At 40.2% G+C, this 27,549-nt stretch overlaps 2 protein-coding genes across 2 annotated transcripts in view; one reads left to right on the top strand and one right to left on the bottom strand.

The window, feature by feature from the left end:
* syn2b (synapsin IIb) overlaps positions 1 to 9,259 on the bottom strand; it is an 80,715-nt gene extending 71,456 nt beyond the window's left edge. Inside the window, exon 1 of the mRNA XM_041948084.1 lies at positions 8,817 to 9,259. Coding sequence (XP_041804018.1) covers positions 8,817 to 9,259 — 443 coding nt within the window. The remainder of the gene's footprint in view (positions 1 to 8,816) is intronic.
* An 8,336-nt stretch (positions 9,260 to 17,595) lies between these two features.
* tamm41 (TAM41 mitochondrial translocator assembly and maintenance homolog) lies at positions 17,596 to 25,888 on the top strand. Its single transcript, XM_041955719.1, has 8 exons — positions 17,596 to 17,961; positions 18,414 to 18,596; positions 18,932 to 19,024; positions 19,261 to 19,411; positions 19,700 to 19,845; positions 21,643 to 21,808; positions 22,454 to 22,516; positions 24,157 to 25,888. The coding sequence occupies exons 1-8, from the start codon at positions 17,824 to 17,826 to the stop codon at positions 24,246 to 24,248; spliced, it is 1,032 nt and encodes a 343-aa protein (XP_041811653.1). The 5' UTR covers positions 17,596 to 17,823; the 3' UTR covers positions 24,249 to 25,888.
* Positions 25,889 to 27,549: the final 1,661 nt, after the last annotated feature.

The raw sequence follows: 27,549 nt of genomic DNA, 5'->3' as shown, positions 1-27,549 counted from the left end.
TCTGTAATTTATTGACACATGATTGATCGGCTAGACTAGTCCAGATGCTTCTATTTTCAAATGAATTTTCTTTAATATTTTTCATTAATCAATACTATATAAGCCTCATACATTAGACACATACAGCACATATCATTTAAAAGCATAGGCCTAGATGGAACATGTCTCTCTATTCCATATATCTAAGAAAAAAAAAAGCAAACAAAAACAAAAAACAAAACGATGCTTGAAAAGATTAGTATTATGGGGTATAATGAGTTAAACTAAAACTCACAACCACGTTTTCATAAGGCTAACTCTAAATGGACAAAAAGAGCTTTAAGCTAACAGCTATGTAGCAAACGTACCGTGTTAGCTATTGTTCACAGTGCTGCTCCCAGCCTCCATCAGTTATTGTTCAGGCTTTCTGGTGTGTTAAATATTCTTTGATGAAGAGCAGACATTTCACTAAAAATCTGTAGAGATAACGTGACGATAAATAGTTAGCTTGGGACATGAGGACTGCAACAGCTAATATGTTAGCTAACACAACTAGCTAGTAGGCTACGCCGTCTTGGTTAGCCTCTCTCTGCTAATCCTTCTTGATAAACCTGCCTCACATATTAATATAATTTCATTAAATGGAGTTAAATACAAATGCAATTTTATTTATACGTGTACATTGTTTTCAAAAAATGTCAAGACTTAGCTCCTTTTTTGTTGGGGAAAGAGATCACCGCAGCTTTGTTACTGCATCATTGTCTTGATCATTCATTCAGTCTATTCTGCTGCTTGTGCCTTCTTGTATAAATTCTTTATTTTATTTATTTATTTATTTTAATTTATTTATTTTTTTAATAAAGCCCCCCAAGCTCTCTTAGCTTAACAGCCTGTTGGGGTGTAAATTCATGGAGACAGAACAGGCAGTAAGTGCTGTGCTTATCTAATTGTATTTACAAAATGTCTGCCACAGTCTGCCAAAAAGCAAAGTCATGAAAAACTAAAGGGAAACATGCCTACTTACCAATACAGAGCTAGGGGATATTTTCCTTCCTGCCCCATTCAAATTAGCTAAAACGCTAACTGTTTCTCTTGACATGAATTTAATGGCTGATCTTTATCCCTACCAGGCCTCAGGGACAGAAGCTCTTCTTAAGGCAGGTTATTACTCAGCCAGTATTGACATATCCACTGCCACAAGTCTGCATTCACTAATAGTCTGATCTCCTGGGAACAGGCACAAGCCCGGTGTTTACTAAGGGACTCCTCACAGATATGGTGGAATATTAAGCATATTAAAAAAAATTATCATGAAAACTGCACAGTAAAACCGGTGTATAATTCTGCCATTCAGTCAAATGGGACTATATGTGATGATCAAAGATTGTCAAGACAACAACAAAGAAGTGATTTAACAGACAGCTTAATCACATATTTCATGTTTTTAAAGAACAATAACTTGGTCATCAGGTCTCAATTTATGATGACAATGAATGTGGTCAGACTTTACCATCCGCAGTAAGAGCTGTTTGTTTCTCTACAGAGACATGGCCTGCACAGGCAAGCCCCCCAAAAAGTTGAAACAAACAAATTCTCTAAACTAAATAACGTACAGTGTATTTCACTGCAAAGCAGCTTTGTTTTCCTGATCGGATGCATCTATTGACAGGAAGACATCTCTTCTCAATGCCTTCCAAAGCAGTTGCATACGTTCAAAAAATTGTGATGGCTTCCTGATCTGCCCCTGTTACAGTTAAGGTTCAGTTAGGTTAGACAAAGTTTGGAAATGATCTGTTTTTTATTACAAAAACAGAATAGTTGGTTAAGGTTTGGAAACAATTGTGATTAGAGTTGCACAGTAGATTAATCTAGGTATATGGGTTTTTTTTTAATTAATCAACTAGTACATGAAAAATAGAGAAACATGTCTGTTCTAAATTAATGTTGATTAATTTTCTGTATCAACTAATTGATCAACTAATTGCTTCAGCTCTGGTTGTGATTAAAAAGTAGACAGAACTACTTAAGATCAAGGAGAGCATGCAGCCCTCGTTAGAAAAAAATATATGAAGAAATGATAAATGCTTCAGTTGCGTTTGAGCCCCAAAACCAATTTAAAAACATACTTTTAACACAGTTTGAACTTGTAAAACTATACCGTCCTGTTTTGGAAGTTACAAGGTTACACATTTTACCTTGGAGTTGTTGCTGTATCATCCCTCTTGGGCTGAAAATGCCATTGGTCTGGCGTGGCAGCAGCTGAGAGGTACAAGACATCAGGACGCTGAAACCAGGAGGACCTTATAAAGTCAACATGACACTGCCGCCGGCTGTAATAAGGTCAGATCTCAGCCAGTGTACGTGGAAATGTGACCTGCAGCTGAGAACCATAATGCCACAAATAATTCCTAATCACAAGTCAAATCTCCAGCAGAAATCATGAGCACTCTTTACAATGATCTGACCTGTGTGCTGTTTGCAGGCAGGGTTTTTTTTTTTTTTAATAACCTTTAACAATGAACAGCCAAATCACAGTTATACTGTAAACTCAGTCAGCAGATATGAGCGCAGCAGTACTGTAACACTTCCCCCCCTTTGTGTATAATTAGACAACAGAATATAGACACACAGAATGCATGTGCTTGTAAACGTGTGTGTGCGTGTATGTGTGAGATGTTGACGGAGATCTGCAAGGCTCCACCCCCCCACCTGCTCTCACTGTGTACTCCTCTCTCCACTGGCAAGAGAGGCTTTTTTTCTTTTTTTAACGCGTGCAGGAATGCAAGCAAACAGACGTACACAAACTTAACACTTTTGTTCACATTCACTTCAAGTTCTTGTCATCATGCGAGAAATGTGTCAATAAAAACAGCGCGCTCTCTGCTGTGCAACCACAGGATACCAAACAGCCCCAACAGACATATGGCGCTTTTTTTGTTGGAAAAAGGACTGAGCTGATGCAGCAAGAATTACTAACTAAAATAATGTTTATACCCCCGCCGCTTCTGTGAAGCAGCTTCAAATGTTGGTACTTGTTGGCTAATCAGCTATGCTTTGAAATACCAACCAGTTAAAGCTGCAGTTTAAAGCTCGAGATTTGACTGCAAGGCAACTGGGTGACATTCACCATCAGCCCCTGCTCGTCAGAGAGCTGTGCGTCAACCTGCAGGCAAGCCAACAAAACCCTCCACTCTGAGTCATATCAAAAAGTCAACAGTCCAAAAGATTCTCCTCTGATGGGTATTTATGCAAAACTGGTGGTAAAGACGCTCACTGGTGCTCAGGCAGAAGCTGCAGAGTGCATCCTCAACAGATAGAGAGATAAAGAATGGGAGAGCGGCGGAGATGGAGACAGATATAGAGAGCAAAGGAAAGAGAGCAGATGCGGCCTTTGGGCTGAAACTGCTGAATCACCACGTCTCTTCTCATTACTTCATCACATCGTGAACCCGGAGCACTTTCTCTGGAGCCACGCGCAGAGAGACGGTCATGATGAAAGGCAGGGAGAGGCAGCACAGAGGAGAGAGACGGGGGGAAAACACACAGAGCGAGGCTGAGACAAACAGACAAGAGGCGGCGACGAAGGGAGAATCCCTGATCTTGTTCCTCTATCTTCCTCGATCCTCCCCTCTGTGCCAGCCTCACCTTGAAAGGCCCTGGAGGACACTGCCTCTCCCCTCACCCACCTCAATGGGCTCGGGTCTGTTACATAAGGACTACATCAAACACACACACACACACACTCCTATTCTGAACTGCCTGCAGAAAACATTCACTCTTTCATCTCGCAGCTTTACTGCCGGACTCCCATTGTGGTCTTGTTTTGTGGCACAGTCAAAGAAAGCCATGATAGTACGACGGTCGACATTTGTGAGCTCAGAGAACAAGCTGTGAGACGAAGAGCGAGTCATGATACCTGTGGTTGCTTATGAACTGGCAGCTATTTTAGAAGGAGATGCCAGCGTTACAGCATGTTTGTAACTGCATGTCTAGTTTCGCTGCATTAGCAAAGCATGCCTAATGCACATTTACATTTGCTGGTTTTGTCATTTGCTAGATTACGCTCATTAGAGAATAGTTGTGATGCCAAAAATGAAAAACCCCTTTGCACATGTTGGTTATATTATCCACAGCTGTATGTCTACCTTTGGACGTGTAGACCGTCAAACTGTCATTGCATAGTCTAATCTATAGCCCATAATCTGGAACTCTGCAGGCTAATAACAGGAATAACAGACGCAATATCCCCTTTAAACCTCTTCTGTGACAATGATGTTTGATTACAAGTAAACATAAAATCAAGAGGGCTTAATACAATATCTTAAAAAGCTGAATTATCTGAAAATAAAAGTGTTGTGGAGCTGCGCTTCGCTTGCAGCTGCTTCTTCAAATATGAAGTAGAGCTCTTTGCAGCTGACTCTCATCACCGAGGCACAAGTTGTAGTTCACTGTGACTGTCTTGTCCCTTTCGCGCATAAATTCAAAATAATGTGAATACTTTCAAGACGTAAAGGCTTTCCTCTCCGCCATCTCGCTACCTGAGACACAGGTGAGCACTGACACAACCGTAGGATTGGATACCTTCCACTAGTACGCAGCTACGCCCAGGAAGTAGAAACAGAAACAGCGCGAGTGTATCAGGGGTTTTTGTTGTTTGATTTGGGTGGCAACAAAAGGAACAAGGGAATGCAGTAAAAGTTTAACAGTTATGGTTTGCTTATTTGAAAATGTAACTAGATAACTGATTACTTGAATTGCCAAGTTAACATGTTAATAATAATCTGAGTACTCCAACTACAAAGTTACTTTGTAAAGAATTATCCTCAACACCGTTTTAAAGATGCGAAGTTCAGATGAAGGAATAGAAGAAGTATAATTTGGGCAAAATGTGAATGAAGGTACAAAGGACTTAACGAAGACAGAGCGAAAATGCTTTTCACCACTATCATCCACTCTGAACCTAACAACAAAAACACTGTGAGGAATATTTATTAGGGTGTTTTAGGTCATCATATTTGACAGGTGGAATTGACCAATACTAATTGCATGCCCATCCCTTTTAGCCTCTCCATCAATCTGTTCATCAGAGTTTGCGTGTAATTCATTAGCGTGTGTGTAAAACCGCCCTGTTTGCATTAGATTCTTAGATAACAAGCATTCTGGTACTCAGTGGTATTACCGCAAACTGGAATCGATTCATAGAAACTTCTTAGCCACCAAATGTGCTTTCAAGGTTTAAAAATAAACATACATTTCATGAGGAGCTGTTAAGAGTTTTTGAGGAAGTTAGAGTAGCAGTTTGCCCAACAGCTTTGGAATTGACTCCCAATTGAAGTCCGACTGCAAAGAGATTGAATGCACTTACTGGACAAAAGTGTCTGCCAAATGAATGTAACATGCTATACACTAGTGGTTCTAGCAACTGCCTCCAATCACATCTTAAATCTTAGAAATCTTAGAAAATGTGTGCTCATTTTGCATGAGCTTTGTGATCTCCTTCAAAGTAAAATGAGGGCTAAAAGCTTCATCTGAAGTCTGGCTTCAAGACGATGCTATCCATCAAAAACTTTTAAAATCTATTTTTGTGTGTCGAGTATATCCTTTCATTTCGGATCAATCAGAAAATAGTGAAGCTCATACAGACGGAGAATTTCCAGGGTGACTTTTTGTTTTTAGAGTTATTATCACTGAGAGCCTCTCGTCCTGCTTTTCGCTGAGTGGAAAATCAATAACATTTAGTGGAATGCCTCTCTGGCCCAGATGCTTTAAGGGAAGCTTTGTCTGCTTTGTCCCAAAGAAACAACATTAATATTTATGCTGGGTATTTGGATGAAATATTGTTCCCAAACAAAATTCAAAATAGTGAAGTTGCAAATTCACTCACATTTCTTGAATGTTCAATTAAATCACTTACCTGGCATCACAGAAGTTGCCCTCGCCCTGCAACAAACTTGCAGACCACCAGACGGAAAAAACATTTTACAAGAACCCAAAAACGTATTTCCACATTGGCGACATCTACAGTGGTGAAACGTAACTAAGTACATTTAATCAAGTACTGTCCTTAAGTACAAATTACAATTCAGTGGGAAACTTTATAATCCCCCCCCACTTTATCTATCTGACCGCTTTAGTGACTTGTTACTTAAATTAATATTTTTGCATATAAAATATATGAGGAGTTTATATCAATTACCCAAAGGTATATACAAGTACAATCTTCACGATCAGTCAGATAACAGAAAATTAACTATATATTAGCTATTTATTTTTATTTTAATCAATTAAAGGCTTGTACGTTTTGTTTTTTGTTTTTTCATTTCATGGTTCCAGCTTCTTGAATGTGATGATTTGCTGCATTTCCTTTGAATTATTTGGTAAAAAATTGGGAAATTATTTGGTGGTATTAGTACTTCCTCCACCACTGTACATCTATATATTACATTTTACAGCATTCACTGCAGTCACCCCAAACTCTCACTATCTTTCTCATGCATGCTGTCACAAATGTAATGTAATCATATCCCCTCTTTGCAAAACCACAGTGCATCATGCAAGGCAAACCACATTGTTAGTGATGGTTACAAATCACTTAAAATGATTGTCACAGGGCCACAGGAGCTTTCAACAACAGCAGGCTGCAGTGATTTTTAAGGGCAACAATATGGCTGTGAAAGGCAGGTGGGATTTAACTCTCAAATATATTTTCTGGATACGTACAGTAGTTGGCACTTGCATTTATTCAGCAGGTGCAAAGAGGCAGAAAACCCAAACCTCTCTTAAGCTATTTTCATTCAGATTTGGCAGGTTACAATTCAAATGATCAGTCTGGAAAAGCATAATATATCCAGACGTTGATGTAATTCTGGTGTGTGGTTCATTACATACTTTGTGAAAGCAGAACTGCGTTAAGTAAAGCCATGCATTCAAGTGCCTCTTTTCTGAATGTAGGTTGCAGTGTCTCACGTTCAGACATCGCCACATCACCATTCAATCATAAGCCACCCAAAAACGCTCACAGCGAGAGATTCAGGATTACCATAATGTAGAGCCGCCATTCACATTCAGTCAGTACAGTATAGTGGAACCTTAGCACTCATGCATCCATCCACACATGCATAATACATGGTTTTAGAGATAATCCTGTGCTGACTGCATTGGAAATCATGTCCACTGCACGAAACAGTGAAAACAATTCAGTCCATTTTATTCTCCAGTGTCTGTAACTCAGACATTACTGAATCAATGCTGGCACGGATTTATTTCAAAACAGATGCCAGTCATACACATAGTGTTATGGATACACCTTACTATGGACTGAAATACTGCGCAATACCAATTTAGAGAGAACTGGAATCTGTGCCAAAATGGGTAATAGTGACAATGCATTTAGTTGCATTTGCATTTTACATTTTGCAGACACTTAAATCTCAGGATCAGACACCAACGATGGCAAGATTCCAAAGAAAGATGCATTCACACACTTGGGCAATAAAGAATGTTTAAATATATTTATATATCAAATATTTACTGAACTAGGATTGGAAATGTATTTTTCTGATCTGTCTTTGCAATTCTAAAGTTGACAAAACCATTCACAACTCAGGGCCCACTTATTCTCTTGTTCTGGAGCTTTTGACCATATCACACTGTCATCATCAGCAGGTGGAATTTGTTCAGTTGTCACTGACCTCTAGACTCTGGAGTAGTGCCAATGGGGCTCAGACACCAGAGTCTAGAGTCTGAGCCCTTTTAGGTATTCTCATCCTTGCTGGCTTAAAAGCTTGCCACATCATTCTTGACCTTGGAAACAGCAACAATCTCAACTCAAGGTCCACTTACTCACTTGTTCTGCTACACTTTTGACCATAGCATAGGGTTTTTGTCTGCAACAGTAAACGCACTCAGCTTTATGTGGGACACCACACAATAATTGCCATCTGATGACACTCCAGGGCGACCATTAAATTGAAAAGGTCAGAAGCGTCACCATCGGCCGCCACTTTATCACATAGCCATCCTATCCAAGGCTGACAAGATAAAACTACATCAAGATAATAACAGCAATGAATGGCTGTAAAATCCATCATCAACATCCACATAGAAAACCTTTATAGTCTGAAAATGTGATTTGCGGGACCAGAAAGCAGTGAGTGGGATAGCAACATTAATACACAGCCAAGGGCTTAAATTTCACTTGTAGAAGGTGATGTTTTATTCAGGGCTACATGCTCTTGTATGGCAGTGTATGATGTATGAGTTTATCTCGTAACAATAATATCCTGTTAGCCAACTTGTGCTGTCAAGGAATGGAAACACTAGTACTTCTCTAGCACACACACACACACACACACACACACACACACACACACATACCACACAACACCATAAAGGCTCATATAAACACACAAAAGCAGAAGCAGGTGACCGTCCTGGGTGGTGGGATGTGTGAATCCAAAGCCCAGAGAAAAGCTTTCCTGTCTGTTTAGATTAATAGGACTGTTTCTATTTTGGGAGCAGCCTCAATGAGAGAGGAGAAGACAGTTTAATACAAAGCCTTGGAACACAAACAAAAAACACAGGATAGGCATAAGGATGTAAGATTAAAATCAGTGGTAATTAAACCAGTCAGTCAGCATTAGGCCAAATATATTTCAAATAAACAGTAAATCGTGTTCCTTCTGGCTGACTATAAACCAAACATTTTTTACACCAAATCTGGACAGTATCCCAAGAACTCGGAAATAGCATGCCAGTTAGCACTACCATCAACTTCCCACCAGTCAGTTGGACAAAACTCAACCAATCATTAAAGTCACTTGGATCTGAACACTTACCACTCGTGCTGCGGCTCATCGATGATCAACAGGATCTTGAACTTCTTGGAGAAGGAGGGAGAGGGAGCCGACTGCTCCACAAACCCGGCGGCGGACGCAGCCGTCTGTTTGACCGCGTTGGTGATGGAGCTGAAGGAGCTGAAGAAGCCAGAGGAGCCACCAGCAGAGGAGGAGGAGGACTGGGCCTGCTGAGGCTGCTGAGGCAGCTGGTTTGGACGCCGCTCCTGAGCTGCGGGGGAGCTGGCTGGCACCTGGGCCGGTGCTGGAGCTTTGGTCGGGGACTGGGCAGGGGCGGGCGCCGTGGCAGGGGCTGCGCCCTGCTGGGAAGGGGAGGAGGCGGTGGGGGGAGCAGGTGGGTCAGGCCTCTGGAGGTCTGTCATGTAGCCGTTGGGCAGGTTGGACATGAAGCTGCTGTCCGAGAGACGGCGCCGGAGGAAGTTCATGATTGCCGTTGAAAGGTCGGTCTCTCAGTCGGTCGGTTGGCTGTTTCTCTGGATTTCTTGGCTGTGAATGGAGCAAAAGCAGAGACGGCAGAGATGGGTACAGAGAGATCAGAGGTTAGATGAATGACAGAGAGCAGATCAGTCCAACAGATCGAGGAGGTGGGTGAAGGAGAGCTGCTCCTGTGTTGAAAGAATGGAAAGCAGGAAGGAAGGAAAGGATGGATGAAGCGATGGATACAGCTCTGGTCCAGTCTTCAAGAGACAGCTCTCCAAAGCGCAGCGAAGCCAGCAAAACAGCGCGTGTGTGTATGTGGTGGTCCTCCTCCTGAGCCTCACACCTCCTCACAAATGCGCGTGTGTGCTGTGTGAGCGTGTGTGTCTGAGAGAGAGAGGTGTGGTGTCGCCCCCTTTGGTGAGGTGCTGGTGCTCTCCCCCCTCTACTCTGCCTTCCTGCCTCCCGAGCTGCTGCAAGCCGAATGTGCTCAAGAGATGCTGCTCCCTCAGCTTATCTCACCCTTTCACTCGCTCACGCTCCCTCCCTTTTCCTCTCGCTCGCACGCTCACTCTCTCACTCGGCACGCTGTCTCCCCCTCCCCTCCCCCCGCCTCCTCCTCCTCCTCCTCTCTCCTGTCATCATCCTCCTACATCACAGGCTACGTGTGTGTGTCGTGCTGCAGCCTTGTAGCGCTGCGTGCCGTGTGCAACCACTGGAAGGGGTTTCCTGCGAGCGTGCATAAGGTGGAGTTCAGAGATGGAAACACCATCCACCCTGCTCTGCAAGCCCCACCTCCGTCTCCCGTCATCCTTCCATCCATCCATCCATCCATCCATCCATCTTTTCTACCCTCCTCCTCGACCTGCCTTGCCTTCATCCCTCCACTGCGGGCTCATGCATGTGACAGTGCTGACACATTTTCTAGTGGATTCATTCTCGTAGAGCTGAATGTGCCAATATTTTGACATTAAAAGCATGGGACTCCTGATTTGTAATCTAACTCACAACAGTGGAGGAGCCCAGGTAGAGGTCAGCAGGAGCAGAGATGCATTACTCTCTTGAATGATTCCCTCTGCTGGTACATGTTGCTCTTCAGTAATGTGTCCTGTTCTGCAGGCTGAGAAAGCGGCACATGGAGACCCTGTGTCAGTATGACATTAGATGCATTTTTATCATCCTTTAATAATCTGTAATAGGTTCTGAAGAGGGCATTGTAGCATCAGCATGTAAACTGCCTCTGTATAGCCAGCAAATCAATAGTTTTGGCAAGCCTTGATTTCCTAGCAGAGCATTCAAAAAGAATAACTCTAAGAATACATATTCTCCTTTCATTTACAGAGTAAATACACCTTATTCCTGAACAAACATCTCCTCTCTACAGGATGCCTGGCTTCATTATGCATTCACTATTTCAGGGCATGAGAAGAGCACGATTCCTAAATGCCATCAGCAGAAACAGGCTGCGTCTGCACTGTTCGCCGCTCTTTGCTTTACTTCAAAAACAGCCAGAAGATGACAGGACAAAGAGGGAGAGAGAAGATTATTCAAGCGGGAAGAAAATCCCACACTCGTCTGAACCACACTGAGGAGAAGGGCTCTGCGATCGAAGACTGCGGTAGAAGAAAATAGAGACCTACGGTTCTTCCATCTTTACTTTTTTTTTTACAACAGGCATTTATTCCTTAAAGGTTGCCAAGTTATCAGATTTGAGTGTTCATTCAACATCAAGCATTGAGATTTCTGGGAATAAACATCTTTCAGTACACATTTGGTTTGCACTGATGCTATCTAAATTAATGGAAAGGTATTCCCTCACCTTCATGCCATTGACGGCCTGCTTTTCAGCTTTGCGCGACACCACTCATATGGCCTATCTCTTTTGAACCTCAGCTATTTTTGAGTGACTTTTTTTTTACACACTAGAGAAATTGTTGCAATTTGCTGACAATGAGCCAGTACCGTATAGATTACTGCTCAATATCACACCATATTCAGCCACCAGCTCTGACCTTTTATTCACCCTTTTGGATTTCACAGTTGCGCATTGTACTGTGTTTTTAAATCTATAAAGATCAATGCCTTTAGGGTGCACCTAAATTTATATGATGTGCAGCGTGTCAGAAAATCCGCTGATGACAGAAGAACAGTGAACCCACTCTACCCGCCATTAAAAAAGCGGCATGTCCAGCAGAGGAATGTCAGCACACAAACTGCTCTTTGGATTCAAGCAGCACTGTGGTCAAGGCAAATACAGTGTTGTAAAAATAATGAATAAATCGACCTGTGATAAGTCCTCAAAAGAGAGTGTTTTGCATAACATGCAGGGTGCACATTTGTAGCAAGTCACGATGAGTCAAGTCCAGTGGGGGGGGGGCTGTGTTCAGTCGACCAGAAGAGAGCTGGAGTGAGTCACAGAGCTGCAGTGTGAACTGTAGCGACATCCTAAGCTCATCCTGGCCTACATGTTTCATGACACACATACACATTTTCCAGCAGCCATTATATAATACGTGTGTGCATGAAATTATGCAGGCGACGGAGTCAAGGATTAAACAGTGGAAATTTGCGCATTAGAAGGAGGCACAAGTGTGTTTTTTCTTCGCACTACCATTTTAAAGACGAAGTAATTTGTGTTAACCATCCTGTCCTTTGAAAAAAATAGGTACTCTGACTGAAAAGGATTACGGCGCCCCAACCTTCTTTGCGTTTCATGTGAGTGCGTGTTGTTGCTGTTGCTATAGCTTAGAGAGGAGAGTATGATGTGATATGATCTGCCCCGTGCTGCTGCGTTGGAGGAAACACAGTAAGGATACGCAAACAGCAGATCCACAATGCCGGGAGCATCATTCATCTATCAACACACGCATTCGTGCACATACACTACAAGCAGAGACTCAAATACACATGTGCATACACACACATACGCGCACACACTCTGGCATGTACACAAAAACACAGATGCTGATATACAAACACAGCCAGCGCTGCTGCATCCAGCCCTCTCTCTGTCATCACTGTTAAGGCCAGTATGTATGCATACACACAAAATTTGAATGAAAGTGTGGGCAGTTTTATTCATTATTTTGCCCCAATGAATGAAATTGATCATTCATTCACTAATAAAAATATTAATGTAATCCTTCTACATCACGAGATGATGAATTTTAGAATATAAAACACTATTTTCATTGGAGGGATGTCGATGTTCCTGTGTGCGTGTATGTGTGTGTGTGTGCGTGCGTGCGTGTGTGTGTGTGTGTCTGCTTGTGTCTGTGAGGTGTGCACGGTCATAGTTAAATGCTGCTTTCGGGGATTTGCTGCAGATATCCGAACGTGTGTGGGTGAATATGCGAGAGTGAAACCTCCTGTGGCTTCACTGGCTCGATTCAATAATCCATGAAAAATCTGAACCATTGAGCTCTGTGAACATCTGGCATCGATGGTAGGTGCTCATGAAATGACGTAAGACATGCTACAACTCCAGAAGGGCATGCATATAATTGCAAATTCCAACATTAATTATTATATATATTTTTAGCAATTAGATGTAATGGGATAGTGAAGCCTGAAGCATTAAAGTGAATGAGTAGAGGTTTGCCTTGCAGGAAGCAATGTCACATGCACTGGCAGGTTAATTGAAAACACAGGGGTCTCAACCCAGGAAACTAGAGGGTTATTACAGGGCTATGCTGTCATAAAGATGTCCAGTCTTTACACAAGATCTTGCAATGGTAGACCTTCATAGGAGTCACTTCACTGCACCTCCCGCATTAGACATGAGTCTTGATGTCATGACTCAGAAACATCAGAAAAAAAACAAGAAAAAGCATAGATTAAAATGTCTATCCGAGCCTTTGAAACAACTTTGAGGGAATAGTGTAGATTCAGTGCAGCTATTATAAACGATAGGTGTCTGAATGAACTTTAACAGCGCTGTGTGGATGGATGGAGCAACAAGATTAAAACACCCACACACAACTCAGATATCTGCAGCAAATCCCCCAAAACACCATTTAACCAGGTCTGTGCGCACCACACACACACACACACACACACACATGCACACACACAGGAAAGCTTACTTGCTGAAGAGACTGACGCTGATATTTTTGCGATAGGGCCCAGTCGTACTGTATATTTTTAGGCAGAATGGAAAATTCAAGATTCAAAACTGCCATGGCAACAAGTAGAACAGAAGTTGGCTTGGGAAGCACAACAATAAAAGCACTACAGTAATGATGTGCTGATGAGCAGTTCATAACACAAGCAAAGTAAGGTAGATGCAGCAATTTAGCAACATCTCCATGCATTATTACCATCTAACATAACATTAAACAATTTTATATGACTGCAGAATATCTACTGTTGATATTTGGTGTCGATTCTCTGACCTTGTCACTCACACCAATGATAGAAAAGGTCAGTGGGTCACACTTTTGAGCACTCTGGGGTGGAGGTGAAGCTAATGAAATAGTGTGTGAACAGCAGCAGTTGCAGCACAGCTTTCAGCAGGCAAGAGAGCGAGCAGACCATGGAAGGCCTAAATATAACAGCATATTGCAAAGGGTTTGTTGGATGGACAACATGACAAAAAACATATGAACACTTAAGTATTACACACGTTAACCATATGTAATAACATTTACTCACCCACCCACCATTCAACAGATTTATCACCATGTGCTTTAAAAAGCCACCAACGCATTTCCATACAATTAAAAAAACTTGTGCCCTGACTGCTCTCCAGTCAACGATGAATAAATTAACTTATTTCAGAGAACGGCACATATGGAAAACAACGTGGTTTACAGATAACTTCAAGTACAGTATCAAGTACAGAGAATTTTAACCAACAATTTGTAATAGCAGCCCACATAAGATTACATTTCTAACCCTCCATTACAACACCTTTTACATCTGACACCACAGTGGGCAGTACTACAGCCTCATTCCGAAGGAAGCTGGGATGCTGTTTAAAACATAAATATAACAGAATGTGATAATTGGATAATCCTTGTTGACTATTTCTGACGTCCTATTTAAGGTTATGGCTTGGGTTAGGCTGTCCACTGTGAATGGAAGTCAAAGCAATGCGGCAACAACGGGTGTGTGTGCATATGTGTGTGTTTGTGTGTTCTAAAAACAACTAATGAACTAATGTACCAGGAACAATCCAGCCTGAATCCAGTGTCCTCATCACTCTTTCACTAAAACATACACTGTTTACCTACGTTATGTTTTTATCCATAATCTGCATAAACATTTAGGCATTTGTGCTACAAATCAAGTGAAACTATTTCAAACTGGTATCAAAACTGTTAGGACACTGAAGTGTCCTGTTAATATTAACACTGCAACTCAGTGTCTCTTTTCATCTCAAATGTTCAATGTAGTTCAGCTTTCACTTGCCTCTGACTCCCATATTGTGAAAATGATGAACTTATTCCCTGCTCTGTGACACTGTCACCCTTCAGTAGAGTAAGGTTGAAGTGGCTGCATCTGTTTGTCTCTCCTTGTGTGTGTGTGGAGCAGCTGTGCATCTACAGAAGAGAGTGTGTTTGTGTGGTTAATGGTGCATTTTCTTTTGATGTTCCTTCACTAGGCATGGGCAGCAATGGCAATCTCCATGGCAACAGGCGTGCAAAAGCTGAAAAGATTCTCCTAGTTAGTGCATGTGTGTGTGCATGTTTGTATCTGTGCTTGTACTCACACATGCAGGATGTGTGTGTGTGTGTGTGTGTGCGTGTGTGTGTGCAAGCCTGATATTACTAGCAGGTGAGCTGTTGCTATGATCTGTATTCCTCTTCTTGTAGTTTTATTAAAATATGCCTGCTGCAATCCTCGTGAAATAAGAGACTGACAGATATTAAGATTTCAACAGCAACACTTAACTCCAGGCTGAACTGCAGCCTGGGTCTTTGCCAGTCAACCTATCACAGCTGTAGATGTTCAAATTAATTGTTCCTGCGGGCGGCCACTCAAACTCAAGGAGCGGCACTGTAAGCTGTAAATCATGTGCCACTTTCAGACTAATACACAGGATAGAAACATTGCTCGGATCAATTCAAATTGGAAAATCAATGTGCAATCACCACAAGCATTGATTCAGTTTAATTAGTTGTTCTTGTTCCAGACAAAAAGTTCCAAAGACAGCCTTCGCTTTCTTTTTAATCACTTCAGCCATTTTCACACTGGCCCACACAGACACAGTGAGGAAAGATTGAGGTGTGATGGAAGGATTCTCGCTCTGGTTTGTTCCTTTGTTCCTTTTTTCCCTGTCTGCTTCCTTGAAACCAGTTTATTGTCTCTTCACAAGCTCTACAAAGGTAGATGAGTGGTGGACTCTGCTTTTAGGAAAGCTGTGTAATTAATAATTTTCTTCTTGTTCTTTGCCTCACTTAATGTGTTAAGCCAACTACCCCCTGTGCCTAAAGCACACTAGCAACACTGAACACTAATATTTCAGTCCTTAATTTTCACGTACAGTTGTCTATATTGAGTAGTCTCCTTAATGTGGCTATAATCGATACTCTTATGTCTCTTCAGTGACAAAAACATAGTGTACACATACTGCTCAGCACTAAACAGCAGACAGACATGGCTAGAGACTAGCTGGTGAACATAGTGGAGCATTTAGATAATAAAGAGCCAGATATTTCCCTCAGGAGTTGGTGGAGACCAAATCAGAGCTAACAGAAAAGTATATTGGACCTACAGTACCTTGGTACTCTGTAACTCCTAATTCGTGCTAACTGTTTGCAAACACGTTCACTGTATCAAATTAATAACATGATATTTCAGCGTTGTGTTTATCGTTTGTTGTGCTTCCCCCAAGTATCCATAAACAAAACTCAGTTAACGTGGATTTACTTTGCCTTTTGGTTCACCTTCAACAGGTTACTCCATGAAAACCCACCGAACCTGCTCTTAAATTATAGCTGAATAAGAACTGTTTTTACCATGGAAACACATAACAGAATGAATCCTACGAGTATGATTTTAAAGATTTCAAAGGAAACAACACTAATAATAATAAAACAAGCAGAAAGAAATGCCAGTGGAAAAGCTGGAGGCTGGCAGAAGGTATATACTCTAGGGCCATGATCACAAGCATTAATTAAATGAGTATATTATGTAGTATAGGATGAACAAGTAGAAAAATACCTTCTTACTCCAACTGGTGCTTCACTATCCGTGAATTAAAGCACAGAGAGAGTGAGCTTGTTAGTCAGGATTTAGTGACCTTATCAATATTCATCTGGCTGAAAAGATGGCTCACGGCAATTACAGAGAAGATAATATTTGTCCCACTCTTGACAATCCCATAATGAGGAGCAGACATATTGCTAATTGTCATGAATCAACATTCAATATTAATCCATTCAAATAGATGTGAGCATGGAGCAAATGAGACTAGTGACTAATGCAGGGGTGAAGACTGATGATGGCCTCAAAAGCTTTTTTTTTGGCTTTTATTGCTGCAGAATCTTATATAGCTGTCCAAAACAGGACAATGTGGTCTTTCTTTTCACGCCAGGTTTAAATGCAGTATTTGCTTTGCTCTCACAGGTGCTGTTCAAGCCCAAAACACTGCTGCCAAAGCCGAAGGTCTGGATCCCGTCTGGACCCAGAATGATTAAATTCTCATGGACTGTACTGCAATACAAAAATTAAACTAATCAAACTGAATGATCAGCCCTGACTTTTTATTGAATCTATTCCATTGTCACAAAACAAAATAAACAAAAATGTTTTTATGATTGTTCAGTTTTGCACTTTGCATGCAGCTTTATGAATCATGCATCAAATGTCAGCTAAAAATGTCAGCATGTATTCAAATACTTTCACAGCTATCACTTAAAACAAGTGAATGCATTAAGTGAAAAGAGATGGAAATACATGTTTTCATTTCAGAATTAAGGAAATTTATAGGGATTTTAAATTAATTCAAAGGTCTTTGTGTCTTCATGTTAAGTTCATATAGTTATATAGCGTATATAGCGTCACACACAGACCTATCCATACCAAATCACGACCACCTCTCCGCTACCTAGCTAAACTTGGTCGAAAACCACCCTCTGCTGGCTAAACTTAGAGCTGTTAAAATTGTCCTCGAGTTTTTTTCCCCTAAGTGTTAAAATGCAGCATTGTGTTGCTCAACTTACATTTCACGTCTGCATTCAGTCATATACGTAGCTACGTGTAATTTTCCTCCCGCACACGTCCTTATTTAGCATTTTGACAGTTTAACGGTTGACTTCGCTCGCCCTCCTTCTCTGACTTCATTTCCCGTGATCCTCCAGCAGCACACTGCATGACGTATATTTTAATCGACTGTCAAGCACACAGCTGACACAAACTGACCTGATGGACGTAGATAAACGTTAAAACTGACTAATTTGGTGCTATTTGGAGGCTGTTATCGTGTTTAGTGGCATCGAGACACTCAGTCTGAAATGCATCTCTTACTTTATGGGTCCGTAACGTCGTTTTATATGTTATTTAGTTGGTTAACCTGCTAATAAACTAGCCCGTGCTGCTCCTGGAAAGCTATCCTAGCTAGTTCAAAATGACTCTTCCAGTTTTGCACAACACCGGTGTGCTTTACAGGCGAATTTTGTCGCAGTTTCCCCAGGACATCAGTTTAGCTTTTGCCTATGGATCTGGCGTTTTCAAACAACACGGGACCAACCAAGGTCAAATGGAGGTTAGTGTTACCTGTCCTACCAGTTTCCAAACTCCGCTCATGACCTTAAACTTTAAGTCAACTGTACAACACCGTTGCACTGACATTGCAATGTTCTTAACTGCACACGCTCGTTTAAATAAAGTTTTTTTCAAGAAGGAAAGCGTGTATCATGCTGTTTGTCCTGACCCTTGACTTTTCTAGTTTTTCTTTGTTAGTTTTTCAGTGCACAATATTACAGGAGTTTGTAATTTTTCCGCCTCACACACTAACAGTGAAAATCGTATTATGTTAGGCTCAGTATGCGTACATGAAGTGGCAGGCAATGGTTGAAGTCAAGATTAACATGATGTCATCATATCATCACACTATTGATAAGAAATAATATTGAATTATTGCCTCGCTCACTACATGTTAGAATTTGAACCTATATCCTAATTCAACTGTTGTGTTTACCTCTAATTTATACACAGAAGAACATGCTGGACTTTGTGATTGCGGTGGACGACCCAGTGACCTGGCACACCATGAATCTGCTGCAGAATCGCAAACACTACTCCATCCTCAAGCTGCTGGGGCCCACAATGATCAGCTCCATACAAAATGAACACGGGGCTTCGGTGTACTACAACACACTGGTGCCTGTGGATGGGAGGGTAAACAGAGTTTTACGTTTCGGCATCTTTTTCCACACCAACCATCTGAGTCCACTATTTTTTTTTCTTGAATGAAGTTGTCCAGTTCTCACTTTATACTGAAATCTCATGTATTTCTTGAGCAGTCATAGTTTCTCACACTGCTTCTCACAGGTATTCACTTTTGTAATTGATCTGATTTTAGTTTTTGTTTTGACCAACAATAATTGCGATTGGAAGAAGTAATGTAAGATTGCTGTTTAGTCTGTGGCTACAAGGAAACTTTATTTAAACTTGTTTTATTCTTTTTATCTGGCTAGACTTTATTAACCTTAACCTTTCCCTCTTCTTTTCAGATAATCAAATATGGTGTTATTAGTACAGAGTCTCTGATAGATGACCTGATGCACTGGAAGACCATGTATGTTGCTGGACGCCTTCACAAACCAGTCAGTGTCAATCAGAAAAACTGAGCTGTATAAAACTGATTATTTAATTATTTAATATATTGTTTTCCAAGCCTTTCACAAAGTTATTTAAACATTGTGTAAAGCAGTGGTATGTGTTTTTCAGTCTTGTAGTTGTTGTAGATTTGATTTGAAATTATTACCTACTCAGTCAAAGTGTATTAGCACAAGTGTTTGCATCCATGTTCATGTGCGTGCATTTATGTGTTCCCATACAGGTGAAGATGCTGGTGCAGAGTGAGAATGGAAAGCTCTGTGCTGCTTTGGTGGCCAACCTGAAGAGTGCTGTGACAGCCTCCTTCCTCATGCTGCCAGAGAGCTTCACTGAGGAAGACCTCTTCCTGCAGATTGCCGGTCTATCTTATGCTGGTAACTAGCCCACACGTAACATTCACGCAGATGTAGATATGAAAATATTTCCTCTTTGGGTCTTTCTCTCTCTCACACACACACACACTCACACTCACATTTCTTGTTGTTATTATTCAAAGACAGCAGAGTGAATGATCTCAAAGATAGTGGATTTCTTTGCCTGTTTGGTTCAAAAGCTTTGAATTCTGATCCAACAGTGTGATCCAACATGCTAAAGACTGAAAGGTAGATATCTTTGCAGATGTATTACACTAAAGGGAACACATTTTGTCTGTGTCTCTTAAGGGGATTTTCGAATGGTGATTGGAGAAGATAAATCCAAGGTTTCCAATATCGTCAAAGACAACATTCAGCACTTCCAGATTCTGTACAGCAACATCCTGCGCGACTGCCCTCAAGTGGTCTACAAACCTCAACAAGGAAAACTGGAGGTAAAATATGGAACACGCACAAGTGAACAGAACACACACCTACTTTCCTTATCTCACTTGATATGTGGGCGACACAGCAGTACATTGGATGCTGTAGCTACAGATTTGACTCTGTTAACTTGTCACCCGTAAATGGTTGTGGATGAGAAGGCGTCTGCTGTATAAACAGCGGCTCTACTACCTTGACCAATCCCCCCTTAAACGTTGAATCTGATACCTTGAAGTTCTTCCACAAAAGTTGTTATAGAAATATTTCCAACTAAATATGGAGAAGCCATAATTACCTTCAAGTGTACTCCCTTTAAAAACATCTCCCTGTGTCATTGCTTTTTTTTCTGCGGCACAGACAAAGACAGCCTGAATAGTACAGGGTGTCCTCACAGCCTCGGTAGTAAACTTTAAATGGGGTGTGACTGACTTGGCACTCTGCCGTGTTCCTTGCTTTTCACACAGTATTAACAAGTACAACATGGAAAACGTGTGTGTGTGTATGTCTGTTTACACCCTGAATGGCATGAATACATACGCCTCTCTGTTTTTCTTGGTGTATGGTCTCATTTTCCCTTTATTATTATTTGTTAACAGCGCTGCCTGTCATACCACAGAGAGGGTATGCACCTCACCGCTCAGGAATAACATGTTTATAAGTGGTTAAGAGTGTCATTTGTGTATTTGTGAGTAGCATATTTAGCAGTGAAGAGTTTTTTGGGCATGCCCCTGTGTCCTCCCACGTCATGAGGCAGTTGAGCAGGTCACACGTGCCTGAACCAGCTTCAGACTGATTCAGTTCAGGAGAGGAGATGTTTTCTGCAGTCATTCACTACATTGCAAGGCTGTTACCTGAGTACATGCAGTATAATACAATGTCATACTTTTTAGTTGTAGTGCCACTTAGGCAGGTTGGATTTATGTCCTGTTTATTGCAGTTAGCCCAGGAAGCAGATTTCAGTTCCACTTAAAATTTTGAACAAAAAAAACTTGGGAAACAGTAGGAAAATAAATGCTATGCTCTTCACAAAAACAAAGCAAAGTCCACTATACTCACTCTTACAATTCTTATTATGTTTTCTGACTGTGTTCTTCAATGTACATTATTTAGGATCAGTATCTAGAGCTAGACCGATAAATTGGCTAGGTGTGTGTTGGCTGATAAATAACAAGAAGCTGCAGTACAGAAATGGCACAGCTATGTTCGAGGTGATTTAGTTTGTTCATCAGAGAGCACTGACAAGTTTATTTTTCAACTGTTAATGTCCCAGTCAGGTACAAAAATTCTTTAAAAAAAGGTATTCTCCTCACAGAACGATTTTGTATTTATGTTAAAAAATGAACACTGGCCAATATATTGTTATCAGGATGTTTAAATCTCAAATATTGATATCCTATCAATAGATACAAACACTATGATAATCCAGGGCTTGTGAAAATCCAGTAGCGGTTGGGCTATAATGTGAACCCAAAATGGATTATGAGCCAGTGTCTGATGACATGACATCAGCAACAGGCTCTATATGATATGAATTGTGGTCTGTTTTAATTAACTACAATTATTTGACTACATTTGTATATGATCTGGGTTCAAAATGTTCAGAATTTTATAGAGATTAATACTTGCAGAGATTCCTGCTGAGTTTAAAATACAATACATTGTAGTGTCTTTACTGTGTGGCTGATTAAAAGGTTCAATACACAAAATATTGTGGTGTTGTTATGTTGAAATGCTTTTACACAGTTCATTCCTTATAACACTGTACTCTGTTTATTGCTCTATATTGTCTTGTGTTCGTGTGCCTGCAGGTTGACAAAAGCCCAGAAGGCCAGTTTATCCAGCTGATGGCGTTGCCTCGGACCCTGCAGCAAAAGATCACAAAGCTGGTCGACCCCCCGGGGAAAAACCGAGACGTGGAGGAGATCCTGCTGCAGGTCGCTCAGGACCCAGACTGTGGAGCTGTCGTACAGCAAGGTTCGGACTAAAGAAGGAGTGGGGGGATGTAGAACAGAGGAAAAGACATTCTGCTGTAGAACATGTTCTCTGGAGATGATGCATGAGAAAGATAAATGGAAGGAGAAAGTCATCTCTTCCAGATCTATCATTAAAATTCACTCATCTAAGCTAGAGCGCATGTACAGATCAAAGCCGTTATCATGTGTGGTGAATATTAAATAAGGTGGGATTATGTTAGAAATGAATAACATGTGGAATCCAATGCACCAACAGACTAACAAGATTATAGACAAGTAGTCAAATAAACATGTCGTCATCACTCCTGGCTTCATCAAAATTAACCCTGTAGTGTAGCAGATAGGGTCCTTGTATTTTCACATTTTAGGCCAGTAAATATACTTTTTAATTGCTGAAGCACAATGCTGAAACGCATCATTCTTCCAAATGTATCCCAGATTGTCGTAGTGCTGTCTGAGATACATTATGGCACCTGAATAATCAAATTTGACACACATCTATAACACCCTCGTTAGATTGATTGAAGGACAGTTTGTGTGTAACTATAAAGTAAAACTGTGCCTCTACCTGTAAGTAGCAGTCACAACATCATATTGCACTAATATCCATTTTTATTATTATTACATGTTTTCCTTCCTCCTCCAGGTATTTCGTCCATTGTGAAAACCTCCAGTATAACACAGAGTGTCAAAGGCATTGCTACAGCTGGTAGGTACTCTTTTCTTCTGTGTTTGATATTTTGGCAAAATCCTACACTATATCTTGTCAGGCTGTGTTAGTATAGGCTGACAATTTATGGTTTTGTGGAGTGTTTGGTGCTGGAAGGTGGATTTTGTTACCTTTAAAGAGAGTCAGGCTAGTTGTCCCATCCCCTCATTTTCCAGTCTTTGTGCTAAGATTTGCCAACTAGTCATAGTTTCATATTTCCTGCACAGATATGAGAGTGGTATCGGTCTTCTCATCTAACTCTCAGCAACAAAACAAATCAGTGTATTTCACAAAATTTTAGACTGTTCCTTACATGTGACTGTTAAGTTAGTTAGTTAGTTAGTTAGTTTATTTCAGTCATATATACACTTCAAAGCATCAAAAGAAAAAAAGAACCACAAAAAAAAACAATTTTGACTGAAAAAGGCTCAGGCAGAAGCAAAGCTTATTAATGCCCGCCTACTATACATACATACATACACATACATATCTCTTTTCCCCTTTTTTCAATTACAGCCATAACTCCTAAATATAAATCCACATAATGATTTTTTTGAACATAACAAAAGAAGTACATTGCTTAAGTTTGAGATCAGCACTATTCCACAGCTGAACCCCTTTAAAAGAAATACATCTTCTTTTAACCTCTTTTTTAGCTTTTGGTAACAAAAATTTGCTTCCATCTCTCAACTCATATTTACTCTCAGACACTCTGAAAAACTTACGCTCACTGTCTGGTAGTGTTCTATTTTTTACTTTAAACATAATTTGCATTGTTCTATAATAAACCAAGTCTCTAAACTTCAATACATGAGAATTTAAAAATAACGTATTTGTATGGTCATAATAACCAGCTTTGTTTATGATGCGTATTGCTCGTTTTTGTTGTAACACAATTTTTTCAGTTGTGCTTTTAAACGTAGATCCCCCATAATTCCACACAATTAAAGTTAAATAAGAAAGTATCAGAGAACAGTAAATTAAATATAAACTTTTATAATTTAGCATGTCTTTGGTTTTGTACATGATTGCAATTGATTTTGAGATTTTCCCCTTTACATACTCAACATGTTTTTTCCAGTTTAGTTTATGATCGATCACAACCCCAGAAATTTGGTCTCCCAAACCCTTCCTATTTCAATGTTAGAGATTTTTAATTTAATATTACTTTCAGATTGGCTTCCAAATATCATAAATGTAGTCATTCAAGCAACATGTGCCTCTTACCATTAATTAGAAAAATGTCCACTGTTAGGAAATGGAAATTAGGGGTGGGCAATATGGCCCTAGAATAATATCACAATATTTTAGGGTGTTTCTGGGATAACGATGTTCTGCAGTTCTGTGTTGAGCCAATTTAGTTTGTGTGCTGGGTTTAGGGCTCACCATATCTGTTGAGCTTTGTGGAGTCGAAATATTGCCATAATCATGTAATCTTTAAAAAAAATATATATTAATAACTATACTGATGTCATGAACAATACATTATGGCACACCCCTAATAAACATGTCATTTTGTACTAACTGGTAATCTTGAATGTGTGTTCTTAAACCTTTATGTGTGTGTTGAGAACTGTTTTAATGTAGACTTGATGTTCCTTGTTAATGTTGAGTACGCTGTGTCTCCTGCTTTTCTCCAGGCTTGTGGAAGACTGTGTCATACAGCTCCAAGAAACTGGTGAAGATGTGGAGGGGTTGGAGGAGGAAGCCGTCTGTCTCCCAGATGTCCTGATCTTGTCTGTCTGGACAGGAGCCTGTCTTCCTCTATCCCTGTCAGCCAGACAATCGACGTCCATCCTTTGGTTTTACCCTGAAACAAACTGTGGCCGGAACAATCAGGCACTCACCTCCGGTTCTATCACTGCATAGCCTCTGTGAACGGGCATTACTCACCAGGTGTAAGCCTGTGTTTGAATAGTGTAGAACTGTCTTTACAACTGCCCTTTATCGTGCAGTTCATAAAAGTTGTAGAAAAGAGGATGACATTTCACGAGCCTGACTGAATTATGGCTGACATTTAATGGTAGTACAGACCAAACCTTTGTGGATAATGACTACAGTGACCGGCTAAGTCTAGAGCCACAGCACACGACGAGTGTGAGCACAGCATGCCAAAAGTACCACATGTGTTAGACGTGGTACATCTTACACATGTTCTCCACATAATGAAGAAAAGGCCTGTGTGTCATCTTTCTTTTGAATAATAGGAGTATATCTGTGCATTTTCTGTGTGAGTGCTGCTGCCCAGATGAGAGCTGATGCGCAGCTAAGATGCTGAAACAGTGCAGCAATTGAGAATGATATTTCTACATTCTTGTCTTTGTACTGAGAGAGGGCTTTATTGAGCTCTTCAGATGTGGACTGGTGTTATGCACACACACTTCCCATCCTGCTGTCACATTGCCAAAGATCTCAAATCTCATGAAATTTCTCATTTTTACCGTTTCTAATTGTACCATATTGATGCCAGTATTCATAAAAAAGAAAATAGGATCACATTTATTTTATGAGACAAATGTTCCTCGTTGTTAACATCTGTTTACATGTCTGCCAACTTATTGTTATGAGCTCATCATACTGACAGATGGAGGTCTTTGATGGGAAAATGCATTAACTGGTTCTTCACATACATGCTGCAATTCAGTTACAAGAAATGGGTTTAATAAACCTTTTGATAAAACTAACTATGGTTATTCTGTTTTCAGTGGCAGGATTTTTTTAACCTCATTTAAGGAATCATTAGAAAAGTTTTGTGGGTCCATTTTTGAACATCATCATATGCCCCTAGTCTGTTTTTAAACATCATCACCACCTGAGGTTATATCTGAGAGTTTAGTCATTGCAAAGCTGCTAATTGTTGCAATACAAAAGGATACTCTTGTTGTCTTTTTGCATCATTTTCCTTACTTTATTTGGGCGGTTTTTATGCCTCTGTGCTGGTGACAGCTGTGGCCGGAGGAATGACGTTTCTGGGTTGGTCATACGTATGTCCCATTCTTTCAGGAACACCTGGAGGGAATCTCACAAACATTCACTTGGACTGGATGAACTGGTTAAATGTTTGTGGTCAAAGGTCACTGTGATGTCACATAACACTTTTTGGGCTGTTAACTCAAGAATTCACATGTTAATTAAGACAAAGTTTCACACAAATGTCTCATAAGATAAAATTATGAGGTGATGACATTTAATATCCGAAAGATCAAAGGTCAGCTTCACTGTGGCATCATACTGTTCTGCAAGAACTCTTCTTTTCTATATTTCACATTTGGTCAGATACTGATTTGGTGACACTAATCTTGGGTCTCTAACTTGAAACTGTGTCAAATCTATAGGTCTTATGTGCTGCTAGGTTGAAGACATGCGTGAAGCATCCACATTTTACAATTTGTAGCTTCTTTGCAGCAGCATCCATATTTGATGCATCATAGTCCACCACATGCTGATATTGAGCTTCTAGTAACTGTTGTTGCACCATGTGATGAAGCTCTCTATCAGTCCTCTGAGACTAAAAACAGTCTCTAAGTGAAGACAGCATGTTTCCCACTGGAAATTATTATTATTAAATACTACAGATTCTATATAATTAAATACACCTTAGTCATGGGGTACAAACATGTACAACAGACAAGTACAACAAACACAAGATAGAGCTAAATAAATGTTTTTTGCTGTCATTTTCCTTCTTGTAATGAAAGACATCTTTGAAAGAACAAGAAATCATCACAAATAAAGCACTCAAGTGAAGTTGGTGCTGTGATAAATGTCACTTCATTCCATCATAGTGCAGTCAGACACTTCCTGGTACGGTCACCTTTTTATTCACCACTACATCATGAGTCATGGTTTAAAATAACTTCTGCGATGGACACATGAATCATCTTAAAGTGGACTCACATTAACTCGTACGATTTTTTTTTTGTTTGCTCTTCTCTTTCACTGTATACTTTGGGACAGTTTGCTGACTGCACATGTCGTCTGTGGGTCAACATTTCAGCAATTCCACGCATAGTCCACCAACAACCAGCCTGCTGTTAGTGATGGAAGTATATTTACTCAAGTACTGTGATCAAATACTATTTTGAGGCATTTCCATTTCATGCGTTTCACTTCTACTGCACTATATTTCAAAAGGATTTTTTTTTTCTGGATGATCATTTTATTAAATATTATGTATTGGCGTAGATTAAAAAACCTAACATAGGAAAAAAATTGCTTTAATTAAACCAGATACAGCATGAAATACTGCACACACAGTGATACATCACTAATAACAGTACAGTTGAACACCAACAAGAGTCATCTGACTTGCATTAAATACTTTTTCTCAGTAGTGGAAGAAGTGCTCAGATCTTTTACTTCAGTAGAAGTAGTAATACTGCAGTGTAGAAAAATTTTTAAAGATCCCCTTTAGACATGTTTCAAGACATATAAGAATACTTCGCTTTAAAATGTGTGTTTTTTAAAGAAAAAAACCCCAATTACAATATAATTGCAGTGTTGAAGATTTCTTGAAACTACGTACTCCAGAAAGTCCAGAATATATTGATATGCACATATTTTCATTTTAAAAGTTTACCTGCTGGACACACGATGTCTCCTACTTCACTGAAAAGTCCTATCTCAAACTCAAATTTCAGGTGACCGCAGAGAAACTTCCCTCCTTTAGCAAAGGATTGTGAAAACATTCTCAGAGTCAAACTGCACATAAATCATTCTGCACAATGAATAAAAAAAATGATTAGATTTTTTATTAAAAATCTCAACTGGCAAAGTAAAATTTATATAAATAAATACATCAGCTTAAATAGTACAGCATTTCCCCTGAAATGTAGTATAAAGTGGCATAAAATAAGAAAATGCATTATTTTTGAAGTTAGGCTCACAACTTAAATAAACATGATGGGTTTTCAGCGCAGAGGTGCATTGAGATTTATTCTTATTTTGATGTTTTACTGTGAGTTTAATGCTTGGATGTCATTTTATTGGGATGGCTGTAATGAAGAAATTGTGAATGCTTTAGGCTGCACTTT

The sequence above is a fragment of the Chelmon rostratus genome, chromosome 2, assembly GCF_017976325.1.
Source record: "Chelmon rostratus isolate fCheRos1 chromosome 2, fCheRos1.pri, whole genome shotgun sequence".
NCBI classification, from domain to species: Eukaryota; Metazoa; Chordata; class Actinopteri; order Chaetodontiformes; family Chaetodontidae; genus Chelmon; species Chelmon rostratus.
The sequence above is the reverse complement of the archived record's forward strand: the minus strand, read 5'-3'. Positions and strand labels throughout refer to the sequence as shown.